Source organism: Cupressus sempervirens, chromosome 1 (assembly GCF_028749045.1).
Source record: "Cupressus sempervirens isolate cs-2001-9-10 chromosome 1, ASM2874904v1, whole genome shotgun sequence".
Taxonomy (NCBI): Eukaryota; Viridiplantae; Streptophyta; class Pinopsida; order Cupressales; family Cupressaceae; genus Cupressus; species Cupressus sempervirens.
In genome coordinates this window covers 524,397,146-524,411,343 of record NC_143118.1, presented here as the reverse complement: position 1 = coordinate 524,411,343, position 14,198 = coordinate 524,397,146, and the positions used below count along the sequence as shown (strand labels likewise).

At 34.5% G+C, this 14,198-nt stretch overlaps 1 protein-coding gene across 2 annotated transcripts in view; it reads left to right on the top strand.

Annotated features, from left to right (window-relative positions):
• Positions 1 to 13,078, top strand: part of ZIP4 (Clathrin adaptor complexes medium subunit family protein) — a 126,401-nt gene extending 113,323 nt beyond the window's left edge. For both annotated transcript variants that reach the window (XM_089829630.1, XM_089829633.1), the window contains 3 exons: positions 10,722 to 10,931; positions 11,145 to 11,352; positions 12,551 to 13,078. In XM_089829630.1, the coding sequence (XP_089685756.1) occupies positions 10,722 to 10,931; positions 11,145 to 11,352; positions 12,551 to 12,796 (664 nt within the window). In that variant the 3' untranslated portion in view covers positions 12,797 to 13,078. The remainder of the gene's footprint in view (positions 1 to 10,721; positions 10,932 to 11,144; positions 11,353 to 12,550) is intronic.
• The last annotated feature ends 1,120 nt before the right edge of the window (positions 13,079 to 14,198 follow it).

Here is a 14,198-nt window from a genome sequence, read left to right as displayed (position 1 = left end):
ATGTTCAAAGTCGCTTCAGTCTGATCTCTATTTTCTTGTGATGAGTCGGCGCTATCTGGTTGTGTAGATGTGATAAGGATCGAATGTTATCCTCATGCTCTCTACATATCTTCGCTGGTTTCATCTCTTGGCTGAATAGAATCTCCGGAAGATATACCTACTCTGATAATATATATGCACTATGAATTATATTGATCTAAAAACTATTTTTATCGTTCTTGTGTTTTTTATTCTTGTCCATTTGCTCGTAAGTGATAATTCCAAGCTTCATCCTCTGTGTATTATAGTTTCTATAACTACAGATTCTAATCCTGATGGGGCACTTTGTCTTCTCTTTATTTGTTGATTTAATCCTCAGCGTAGATAATTTGTCCATGATAACCGCTTTATAATGTTTCTAATGTCCTCTTATATTCCTGCCCTTCATGGGACGCGACTCATGTCCATTCACAATTATACTCTGAATTCCTCCATGTCAGCTTTAATAGCCACGTATATGTGTTACTGTGTCTCTTCAATTAATAGTCTTCATTAAAGCCTTAAGATATCGATCAAATGGCCCCAACTTATTCCGACTGGGCATATGTTTCTTGTAATAGTTGGCAATATAATATTTTAGTGGTAATTAATACAGTAGTAATAATATATTATTATTTTTACTCATATTAATTTATTCTTTATTTAATTATTTATTTTACTATATTATGTATAAATAAAGCTTAAATTGATTTTATCAAATCAATTATATATTTATTAATAATAATCTACTATATTAAGTAATATAGTTAATTGAATAATAAATTATATTTTAGTATCATATATTATTAAACTGTATTCAAGGAAAATAGGGGACATGACATTCATTACTACCATCCATTAAAACTTAAAATCAATAAATGCAGGATAGAGTCTTGAAGAGCTGAACCATTGTGACACTTAACAAGACAACAGGGGTTGCACATGGGAGGGTTACCAAGCAGGAAACAAAGGAACGCAAGTAAAGACAGAATAAAATCTAAACAATACCAATGAAAAAAGAAAGAAACAACGATAAAACACAAAGCCACGCCAGGACATAGAGAGAAGGCCAATGCTGTAGTACGATCTCCCAGGCAGATGAGGTGGTTCACCTCCCAAGGAGCATACCAGATTGCAGAATCTCTCTCGCCAAAAGATATTGAAGTATATATGCAATTACAAGATATTGATAGATTATCTATTTATCATTATCTTGCATACTACAGATAAATGGACGCGGCTATCCTCCAGACAAAATGCACCTTTGACCAAAATTGAAAAAATTGAAAACACAACGGATTTTGTTGAAAATTTCAGCATTTGTTCTTCATGACCTATATGTTCTGTAATCGAAAACAGCAAAAAAATTGAGAAAAGATTACTATGTTTTCAGAGATCCGAAGATTTTTTTTTTTTGACTTTTGGTGCATTCTATTTGGAGCATAGCCGACTCCCAAATAAATAAGATAGCTATGGTTTTATATATTCTTGTTTGTTACTGATTTATAAACTGATCTCCTTTTTATGAGTAATGATTTGTTTCTATTGTTTGATTCCTTGGTTGATGATTTGGTATATCAATGAATGATGATTGAATAAAAGTGGAATTTAGAGTGATGTGTGATGATTGAGTGCATGCTGATTTGATGTATCAGTGAGTGATGATTGAATGTATGCTGTTTTGGTTGCAGAATTGTTTGTTTTCTTGATCCCAAGACGAAGTGACGATTGATGTGGATTTGTTGATTGTTTTCTTGATCTTGTTGATTAATTGTTTGCTTGATTTCTTGAGGGATTAATGATTGATGGATGAATGAATGATTCTTTTTGATGGATGCATGAGTGGTGATTGGTAAGTGATCCTTGAATGATTCAATTGATCTCTTATATACTTCACTGATGAATGGGTCGCCACCTTATATTAGGCTTGAGTTACCACCCTCCATCGTTTCCCTTTGAGAGTAATAAATCATCTCCCAAATTGATCTCTCTTGGAAGTCCTCAAATCAAACACTCACCCCCTTATATCTTCCCGTTTGAGGGAGAAGTCACACCTCTTCACCATATTTGTTCTTTACAAGACTCATTTTCTTTGACAATTGTCACCCCTTTGAAAGAGTACAAGTCTTCATGATTTTTTCCCTTTGAAAGACACAACCTTTCATAATTGCCACCCCTTTGAAAGAGTATGACCTTAATAATTATTGCCTTTTGAAGGAGTCACTTCCTTATCTTCTTCCCATTCCTTCTCTTCTATGTATTGTTTCTTGATTCACATGCTTCTCCTTTCTTCCTTCCTCCCTCTCCCCTTTCAAATGATCTCTTCTCCCTTTTATATCTTATGTTTGAGGGAGTCGTGATTTTTCATTTCATGCCTTTTGACCATTCATTAAACACAACTAAATTTTAGTTCTATTTTAATTTTATTCTTTTTATATTTTATATTTAATTTTTTGTTTATTCTTTAATTTTTAATTTTATTATTCTTATATTTTGTTAATTCCTATTTAAAAAGGGAACATTACAATAGACCCTCGAGTTCTTGAAAAACCTTCAGATGGCATTGAATGATCTCTTGACGCTCTAGTGGTTCTTGAGATTTTGCATCTTGTCCCTGTACAAAATGTAGTTGTGCGGCATGTCAGCATGTCATAAGAACCTTGCTTTAGTAATTCTCCATTCTATGGGAGCTAATAATTTGACTTAGTGGTGATTGTAACCCTATAGGTTCACATTTTTCTCCATTTGTCTGAACATTAATGAATAAGTCTTGAAAACTGAAAGACATTGTTCCCACAAGCATTTCTAAATCTAGCTGATTATCTCCCTTAAAGAGTTTTATATGATAGAATTCGCCTTCACAAAGTTATTTCCAATTGGTTTGTAGAACTTGAAAATTAAAGCTTGGACACAAAAAACAATTGAGATCATTAGCCAATCTTCTATCAATAAAGTTGTGTAATACATGTATCAACGAATATTGTCATCTTTCTAATGCAGGAGCATCCAAGGTGTAAGATTGGATAATTCAAAACATATCTCAAGAAAATCATGTGGTATTTTGAAACATCAGTCAAAATGGACTAGTAACGCTGTCTTGAAGGCCTAATTAGTGCAGAAAACAAGGTGTTTTGAGCATAATTTTTGATTTAGAATTGAACCAAAGAATCCAAGACCATTTTTGAGTACTTATTTAGGCTTTATACAACATATATGAAAATCAGGGTAGGTTGTTTTGGACCAAACCTCTCAAATAATGAGTGTACTTATGCAATTACGTGCAAATCTTCAAAATCATAAAATGCACTCCCAAAACCTTCTATCAACCAATTTACAATGGACTGGTGGCATCGGTGGGAATCTTTGAATTTATCTTCAAACCTTACAAATCCTCCACAAATAGACAGTTTTCAGAAAAAATGAGTGTAGCTTGACCAAAACTCCATGTAATTCACTTAAACTTGATGCAAAATAAAGAAGATTAAAAAACCTATCAAGTGCACATGGTTTTGTTTCATTGTCAGACCATACTTACCTGTACAAGTCAAGAGAGGAGCAAATTTTCTGGAAAACCACATAATTTTAAGGAGTTTCTTCTTATTTTCTTCAATCCAAACTTTAACATCCTTGTGGCTTGACCTTTTAAGGCCTTTTACATCATTTCCTCTCAGTTACAACCGAATTCAACTAAATTTTAAATGTATGACCATTGGTTTACTTCCTTTTTACATTTTTTTGTAATGTTGCAACTTGCAACATTTCCAAAATAACAACATTTTTCAATTTTGACTAGTTTTTTGTAATGTCTCAATTTTTAGCAAATTCCTACAGTTGGCCAAGTCAGTTCACCATAGCGACCCTCGTGAGCTGACAAGGCATTTTGGGGGTCTCAGTTGTGGATTTACTATTTTTAGTAAGTCTATTTTTAGCAGTTGCTATTTTTGGCAGTGCATGGGTGGCTTGGCAGTTGGTTGTCACCTGCAGTTAATCAGGTTAATAATTGCATGAGCTTTTTTTTATTAATCATTAAGTTGTGTTATTATAATAATGTTTATATTATTATAATAATGACTTTAAGAGATATTTATAAAAAGTGCATTGGAAAGTTTCTAGTGTTGAGTTCTTTTTGGGACACTTCCACAATTTCTGAAGTGGAGTTTTAAGGAAACTTTGGCCAATGATACCTTATAAATGAGAGCCCATTTCATTGGGAAAATCACGCTTGAAAATATAATTGCTTTTGTTGCCATTTTGTGGTTTTTTTTCCTGAGTCTGAATAGTGTGCCCTTGCTTATAAGGGTTTGGAGCTAAGAAGTACTGGGTAATTCACAGTTGAGGTGTTGTGAATTCCGTTCCTGAAGATTGTTTGAAATCACTGCTGAGGTATAGTGATTTGGTTGATTGTTTGGAATCTCCTTTTCTGTTCATGTTGTGGCTTGGAGAATATAATGAATACTGAGGATATTAAATCCTTGAATATTATATTTTCTTCTTGATTATTTGGCTAAGGGTTTGCCATTTTGGAAATTTGGCTGAAGATTGCTTTGCAAATTGTTGCTTCTGTATTGCAATTTGCTATCTCTCCTTGTCGTTTCTCACCGTGCCTAAGGAGAGAATTCATGCTAAGGTTATTGACTGGTTTGAAGAGAATTCTCTGTTAATTGCACACCTCTGATCATTCCTGGGCGATTATCTTGTTGATTATTGGTTGTCATCCTTCCTAAAGCAACGAATTGGCTAGCTCGTGGTCTGCAAACAACTCATACACAGACTACGCCCATTTTCATCAGACCTGCGATCTGCTTTTAGGCACCAACAACACTTGTGTAAGGCCAGCGTTTATTTCATTTAGACTCGCGATTAATTTCTGAGCCTACAGCCAGCTTGTTTGGGTTGTGTTTGAATTATCTGAGGGTCGTGGATGGTGGATAGTGGCCCTGCAATACCAAGAAAGTTCAGAAATTACATTAGATGTGGCCAATGTTTTGATTACAGAGATCAAATTGATTTCGAGGCTCCTGTGATTTGTCATCATAATGTATGAATCAATGCAAATTCTACAAGTGGCATAATTCCAGGTTTTCTATAGACCTCTTGTAATATTCAGTAATTAAATTTGCATATTTTAATTTTCAACTGGATCGTTTATATCAGTCCTGTCAAATCTTTAAGATATTTGCTTCTTAAGATAATTGCTTATGCACATCTGTATACTTGAGGGTTCATATTACATGAAGAGGCTGCAATTAATAAGTACCTCAAATAGTTAGTGGTGAGCAGCTGAGTTCACTGGGATTGCTTGCAAAGTGTTTTACTGAATGTCAAACAACTAATACATAAAGAAAAAATAGTGTTGGTCAAGGTTATAGCCAGTCAGGGATTTTACATTTTTGTTAATGACTACAAAAATTAGTACCAACATCCAAAATGACTTGTGACGACCTAAACATGCCTAATTTGGTCCCCAAATGAACCTTGAAATGATATTAAACCTTAAGGATACATAATTTGACAACTTTGACACATTGTGCCATTACAAAGACCCTATTGCCATTTTAGGCCATTATATAGCGTGCCTCCTAATTGTAGTTCACGGCATCACAAAAACAGTCCACTGGACCTTTTAAGACCAAAACATGAAACCAAACTCAAAAAACTCAAAAGTGCTTAATGTAGGCCTGATCTCAATAAGCCCCCCTGCACCACTACACCCCATGGAAAAGAAACTCAAGTCCCTGGACCTGCAACAAGATTATGTGTGATCTCTTCTTGCTCTGATCTCTGAATAGCTCTTTCATCTGGTATGCCTTTCCAATGTACATGCATTATCTCTGCAACTTGCACCAACTTTACATTTCATCTTCACCTTCAGTCTTCCCATTCTCTTGCTTGAGTTTTTGGACCTGTCAAGGAAATTTTGGTGACTTCTCCAACCTTCTTTTCTTGATACCTGCACTAGAACAAATACAATAATAACTTCATTGACAACAACAATCTGGTTAGTATCAGCACACTTCATAAAACTTGGTCCTGTCTCCTTGGTGATTCCTGCCACATGATGACACCTATTGAAATCATTTACATCCATTCATCAGTAACCTTGTCATCAATCTGATCACTATCATTCCCCTCTATCAATTCATTAGCAACTTTGACTTTATCAATCTCACTGTCCAAAATATGAACTCTGTCAACAATGTCAACATTAATACATCCTTCAACTTGTTCAACTTGATCACTGGATTCGATCAACTGATAATGATAAAGAAACTCATACACAACCATATCTACTTTGTCCTTTTGAATTTCTTCCATGCTTGATGATGTGATAATCATACGTGTGCTCACCTCTTCAATTTTTATCTCATTTATTGCTGTTGTCCTTGTTTGTATTTTCCTCTTTTGAATGATCCACCTGATAGACCATGTGATCCTCTCCTTGATTGGTAGGTGCCATTTTTTCCAACTCCTCTAAGGCTTGCTTCAATTCTCTAATCTTCATTGGCCTTGCTCTCTCTTTTTCGCCTTTCCTCTTATTTTCTTCTTCTCTTTTCTCTTCTTGCTTCTTTCTTTGTGATCCGTCACCTTGCAAATAACTCCTCAACAAATCTGTCTTTTCCTCAGGCAAGCCCCTTTAACCTTGCTTGCATTGTGTCCGTCTCACCTAGGTCTCTTCTCTTCTCTACCTAGTCTTTTGGCAACTAGTTTCTCCACTTAACTTGCACAAACACAAATTCACAACCACACAACCACAAAAACTCTCCTTTTCACAGACCTCCCGAGCTCTGACACCAATTTGATGTAGACGCAAGGGAACGCCTAACACAATACTAACATATTCACAACAAAGGGCCTTGTCTTATTGTCACAGTCTACAAGCCAACTACCATAGGGATTAATCTTTAAAGGGTACTTCCTTAGCATTTCATACCTTCAAAATTTTAAATGAACAAGGATACAGTTACTTATGCGTATCCAATCAACACTTTCATATCATGCTCGCAAACATCTAGTCTCCCTCACAAGGTCACCATGCTTCTTGCTTACAAATACCAACTCACGGTTTAATGCTTTATAGGACTCCACTAACTATGGAAACATCTTAGAATAGATAAGAATGACATGTTCCACTTCCAACCCTTAACACGCTCAAAGTCACTAGTCACTCCAAGCACCATGCCCTTCACACACAGAGTCATATATTTTAGTAGCCCTACATACTGACAAAATTGACTATAACTTTTAATCCAAGTCAAATCTCCTAAGAAAATTGGGTTTTCAAATACCCATTTGGATGTTTCAAAGCAATCTCAACTGAACCATGTGGTGTTTTGGAACAAATCGGTCACAAATGGACTGGTAACACTGCCCTGAAAGCCTGATTAGTGCAGAAAAAAGGTATTTTGAGCATAATTTTTTATGGAATTGATCCAGAGGATGCAAGCCCATTTTTTGGTACCGATTTGGGCTTTGTACAACATATATGAAAATCAGGGCATTTGTTTTGGACCAAACCTCTCAATTAATGACTGTATTTCTGCAGTTACATCCTCTTCTTGTACAAAAGCACACTATTACCTACCTAGGGCATCTTAAAAACATTGACAAAGCTCACTGTTAACATCTGAAACCTTCAAAATCTTGAAATACACTCCCTAAACCTTCAATCAACCAATTCACAAGGGATTTGACCGGTGGCATTGATGAGAATCTTTGAATTTATCTTCAAATCCTCCATAAATGGTCTGTTTTCAGAAAAATGAGTGTTAACTTGACCCAAACTCCATGAATTTCACTCAATCTTGATGCAAAAGAAAAAAGATTCAAAAATCTATCCAGTGCACATGGTTTTGAGTCATTATCAAGTCAGGGGAGCAGCAAATTTTCTGGAAAAACACAGAATTCTAAGGAGTTTCTTCTTATTTTCCTCAATATAAATTTTAACAACCTTGTGGCTCAACCATTCAACGCCTTTTACACCTTTTTCTCTCAGTTACAGCTGAACTCAACTAAACCATATGACCATTGGTTCACTTCCTTTTTCCAATTTTTGGAATGTTGCAACTTTCCCCAAATTGGGTTTCTTTCCAAATCTGACAATTTTTGCTTAAAGACTACAACTTTTGTACCAACATCCAAAATGACCTGTGACAAACTAAACATAAGTTAACTAGGTCCAGATGAACCTTGAAACAATATTTAACCTTAAGAATACATCATTTGATAACTTTTACACATTGTGCCTTCACAAGGACCCCATTGCCATTTTAGGCAATTACATAGCATGCCTTCTAACTGAAGTTTACAACATCACAAAAATGGTCCATAGGACGATATTTAAAACCAGAACATGAAACCAAACTCAAAAAACTCAAATGTGCTTCATGGAGGCCTCATCTCAAAAGGTGCCCCTACACCAAAGGGCCATCTAGCATCGCCCAAAAATATTGCCTAGTTTTTCATTAAGGGCTATCTTGTGCAGTGTTACTATTTTTAGCAAATTTTCATTTGAACACAAATTGTTTTAATTACTTTCTTGGAGTCTCTTTTTGGATATATAAGCATGCTGTTATAGTTTCATGGTGAGATCAAGTCCTATTATAAAGATATTGATTTTTGGTTTGGGCGGGGTGGTACAAAAACTTTGAACTCGGCCTTGAAGGCTTTAGAGGCTCCGAAATGGGGGAAAAACTTTGCCCGAAAGACATTTCAGTTATGGAGTTGTAGACCACTTCGAGAGGTTTGGAAAAGTAGTTATAATAGCCTATCAGGTACACGATTCACAAGATGTGGCCTTTGGAAGTTGCACTACTTCAGGAGAAAAAGTAAAGTCTCTTCATATACTCCGATGAGTGCTGAACCCATGTGGGGTATATTCTCGGCATATTCAATGTAATGAAATATAATACAATGGTGGTTGGCCTCTGGAGGCTTCTAGGGAAATTTAAACTTCACAATATAAAGAAGACAAATAGGGTTATTAGGGATAGTTCTAAAGGTGCATATAAGGGATTTGGCTTGCAGATTATTGTAGTGAAAATGCTCATGTGGCTGTAGCATGTTATTTTCTGAATATTATAGAATCATATGGTTGAAGATAATAGAAAGCAAAAGTTTATGTTTTTGCAATTGTTTGGTTTATTTCTCTATTGTGTTGTGTGTTTGGGTTAGCAAGGGGAGTACCCTTCATCATTTTCACCTTTGATATAACCGGTCACTTCAATCGTTTGTGGTGTGTTTGTGACACTGAATCCATGGGAAGAAATAGTAGTGCTTTCTTCCTTCTTTGAATCCCCATGCTCACATTTTACTTTTGGTTCTTCTATAGTTGTTTCTCCTTCTTCAATCTCATTCACAATAGTCATTAGCCTTTTCTCAGTTTTAACTAACTCATGACCTATAAAACTATTTGCTATCACAATACCAACGTAGACATTTTTCTCTCTTCTTTGCATTCTATTAAGTAGAGAACTCGGTGATTTCTTTTAGATTAAAAAAGTTGGCCATTTATCTATCGATAAGATTAGTCTTTATTATCTTTGCATCCTCTACTTCGACCTTGTGTAGAACTTATAGTTGTTGGGTTCCATTGCTCAGTATGCAATGCTTGTTGCATAACTTTGATAATTGTACATGGTTTCGACAAACAAACAACATGCTCTATTTGATCATTAAGTGTATAGATGTAGGGTCATAGACTCTGATAAGGTATCACATCATAAGTCTAGATCACTAATCTTTTATGATCAGGAGTATACCATAATAAATTTGTGGACTAAAATAGCTTCTCTTCCATGGTTGCTCATAGTGGGCTGTTATGTCATTAATTAATTCTTTCCAGTTAAGTACTTGCTTTTGCTTGTCACTCATCATCCACTGGTTACCATTGATTGATACAATTCAAATTCTAAATGTAGTGAGGCTATATCAACCATTTTATTGTTTGGCATAATATGAAGCTTATAATATAGTTCAATGAGACTTATCCATGAAGTTACATCCATATTATTGAAGTTAAGGATATCTTTAGGGTGTTTAATTTTGGACCTTGAAAAGGCTGGCCTATCCCTTGATTTTGTCTATTTTAGTTGGGCTTCAATTTAGACAATAGCTCCTTTTTAAACCTACCAAGTCCTCATTTGAAGACATCACAAATGGGGCAAACAAATTATATGTACAATTGATTCGTGTCTTGGTGGAAGCTTTTCCTCAATTATAGGCGATGGACGATGAAAAGAGTCATTGGATTCAACATACGTAGAAATTTTTTTAAATAGAGAAGATGACATAGCTTATAATAGGAATACCATGCAAGTTGTTGACAATGTTTGGAGACTACTCTTAAAACTGTCTTCAAACTTAATTCATCTAATACAAACGTCATCTGAGCCTAATTGTAATCCATATATCTAGAATAGGATAATACACATAGTAGTGGACTTTGAGTCAATGCTACAATATACTATTCTTTTTAAATCTTTCTATAACATGTATTGTTTAGTCCTTATTTTCCTTGATGAACAACTTAGCTATCTCGCTTGATATTTTGATAAAAAAATTCCTTGAATTTTAAGGACAAGGTTGTGATAAAGTTACAACAAGGTAATAAATTAAGCTTGTAGACATAATATATTCATCATCAGATTTACTCTGCTCACATAGTTTTCTTTGCTTCATATTTATGTTTGTTTTGTCTGATTCAGGGATGGAATTCTTGTCAAATGTGAAGTTTATGGTGAAGTGCACGTGAACTCTAGACTCTCAGGTGTACCAGAATTGACTCTTTCATTTTCCAACCCTTCTATTCTTAATGACATAAGATTTCACCCATGTGTGCGTTTTCGCCCATGGGAAGCTCACCAAGTGCTGTCCTTTGTGCCACCTGATGGAGCGTTCAAACTTATGAGTTACAGGTCCATTTGGAACCTGACAAGTTTAGATGAAGTTTTGACCATTATTGTACATCTGTATTTAGTAATCTAAATTGTAGTAATCATCTATTTATAAATCTTTTATCAGAAAAATTCTTATATAGTTTTTGTTGAATGTACTGTGCAAGTTATGTTCTTTTTGTTATGTTGAAGAAAACAATTGGTACTAACTCATTTCTCTTTTGATCTATTTAGGGTAAAGAAATTGAAGAACACACCAATATATGTAAGGCCACAACTAAGTTCAGATGCTGGAGTTTGCCGAGTTAACATACTAGTTGGCATGCGCAATGATCCTGGAAAGCCAATTGATTCAATAGCTTTAAAATTTACCTTTCCAAAATCTGTTGTCTCATCAGATTTGACAGCAAACCATGGGACCGTGGATGTCCTCACACACAAGGTTTGTCTTTGAGTTCATTGATTCTAGTTTCAAATATATACAAGTCCTGTGTTATCACCTTTTTTATATAGTGTAATTTGTTTTCTTTTACTGTCACGAACTCGGTCATTGCTTTGGTGCATATATGGGGACATATGTGTTTCAATTATTCCCACATTAATCTCCTCTAAATATATTAAGACTTTTTTTTCTACTTCCCTTTGGACTTTTTTTTGATTAGATGCTTTTTATGCAGGATAATAAATTCTTGTTTTTTTATGGATTCTTATACTAGTGCAACTATAGAGGAGTTGAAACTTATGAATGTTCTTTTCAAGGTTTCCCTTGTGAAGAACATCCCAGCATATATTGTTGTAATTTGCCCCAGTAGAACGGCTAGCTTGAATATTGCCCATCATATAAGTACTAGAAGTATTCCTAGTTGCTAGTTATTTCCTGACCTTTTTGAAATGTTACCAATATAAAGTTTTTTATGTTTTTGACTTGATATCTTCCATTTATTGAGTTCGGATAGCATCTTCGTTGATATCCAGCCAGTGACAACAGATTGAGGTGACATCATAGAATTCTGGGCTCTGAAATATAAATTCAATTTATCAGCTTCAATAAAATTGTACTGTCTTCCATTTAACTCGAAAAACTCTTGAATGCTCACATTTTTATATTTGATTTCATTAATCACATAAGCATATACTGCCAATTTAAATGAACTATCCACTCTATTTATGGATTGAGTTTGGCTTCTTGAAGCGATAAATTGATAATAGAATGCTTTCACAATTTGAATGTGCTTAGATGACTATCCTTTTTCTAGGTAGCAGAAAAAGGTGAAGTGAAAAACTAAACAAGTACCTCTCAAGTTTTCCGAGCTGCTCAACTAAAACAAGTTTTTATTTTTGAGACACAAAAATTTGAAGAAACTATTGAAACTATCACAAATTTTCCTTTTTTTTTTGCACTTATTGCATTTCATATTCTTTATTGAACATGCTACTGTGGTATTTCGCTTAGTTCAATTTGCATTCTAATTGTGACCGATGTTTAACCTCTTGCAGTTTACAAAGAATTGATCGAACATTTAGTTGTTTTTTAAAACTGAATTGTTTGTCCAAAAATTTATTTAGATAATTCTTGTTGAAAATTGTTTAGTAGCTGAATCGAAAACATTGAATTTAATTAAATGCTGTTTGTTGCACAGGCTTGCACGTGGTCAATAGGTCGAATTCCTAAAGACAAAGCCCCTTGCTTAACAGGGACTCTTACATTGGAAAGTGGTCAAGACTGTTTGCGTGAATTTCCCACTATCCTTGTTGGCTTTAAGATAATGGGAGTTGCTATGTCTGGCCTGAAAATAGATAAATTAGATCTCCAGAATTTGGGGTATCGCCCATATAAAGGGTTCCGTGCTCTAACCCAAGCTGCATCCTATGAAATCAGGACCTGAAAGAGGATGCACTGCTTTTCATTTTATTTGGCAGTGTACGAAGGTTTTTCTTTCTTCAATTGACAATGTTACCAATTTAAATTTTGAATACCATTCTTTAGTCCAGGTGATAATGTGAGAGCAACAGTCCCTCTTTTCCTGGCTTTGTGGGTAGATGGTTTGGAGTTGCATAAGAAAATTTCTTTCTAAAAAGAGGAGATATTATATTGAGAGATTAAGTTATTACATCCAATGCATTGGCTTAATAAAGTCTTTTGCAGCAGAGAAAGTTAATTTATTAAATGTAAACTCTTAACCACCTCAGGCGCCTTCCACCTGTTTCTTTAGTTTTACATTATAATTTTGAAAAAAAAAATAGTGTATCAACATCAAACCTAAACTTCTATGTTTGACAAATCTCTTGATTATTCAATTCTGCATGAGCATCAACCCGGACTTCTCTATGTAGGCACATTTACAGAATATCCAAAATCGCATCAACATCATCCCAAACTCTTCATGTTTGGAAAAATATTCTACTTATACTTGTAAATCGAAACACGCTTCATTATTCACTAGCAAATCACCAATCAAAACACACAACTATCTATACTACATTTGTAGATCCAACTATCCACAAATAAGCATGCACTAACTTTTTTAGATTCAACTAACCATAGACCAACAAATCACTACATGCTCCTCTTGCTCTCAAAGGGACTAGAGATGGAAAACAAATTCTATGCATAAATCACCCTTGAACAAAAAGCTAATTTGAAATGACAGAAGTCTTCTTACTTCCATTTCCTCCAACCTCTAATTCTACTTGTTTAATTCTTAGAAAATATTCATCACCATCACTTACATTTTATTTGAGCAAGTTGATTAAGAAGAGAACAAATGGACTAATATATTGGACAACTCTATCACCTTTTTTTGAAGTAAAAAGATTTTTCTTCATTCCCATTTTAGCACTTTAAACTCGTGAACTTGTAAAGAATTAATGCTTTTCCATATTTGGTTTTGAGCTTTTTTGTCAAAACGATATAATCTAAATATGCATTAGATAACCAAAGACCAATCATTATAATAGTTTTATGATCTTTTGCTGCTCATTTTGATGCTCCTTTGACAGCTTGTGCTTTAAAGCAATTTTATTAAAAAAATCTCGAGTATGAATAATATATGATTTCTCTATTAGAATCATTGGTATTGATTTCAAAGGAGACTATATGAAATTCAAAGGCCATTGATTGTTGTCCAAAGAACAAGATCAGATTTGAATCTCCCCAAAACAAATCGTACCATTTCAAGGTAGTTTACAATCTTTGAAGAATGTTGACCAACTTCCTTAAATATTGGTGCCAAGACAAAAGTAAAACAGTACCTTTGCTGGTTGACCCTAAAGATTAAACTATTATTT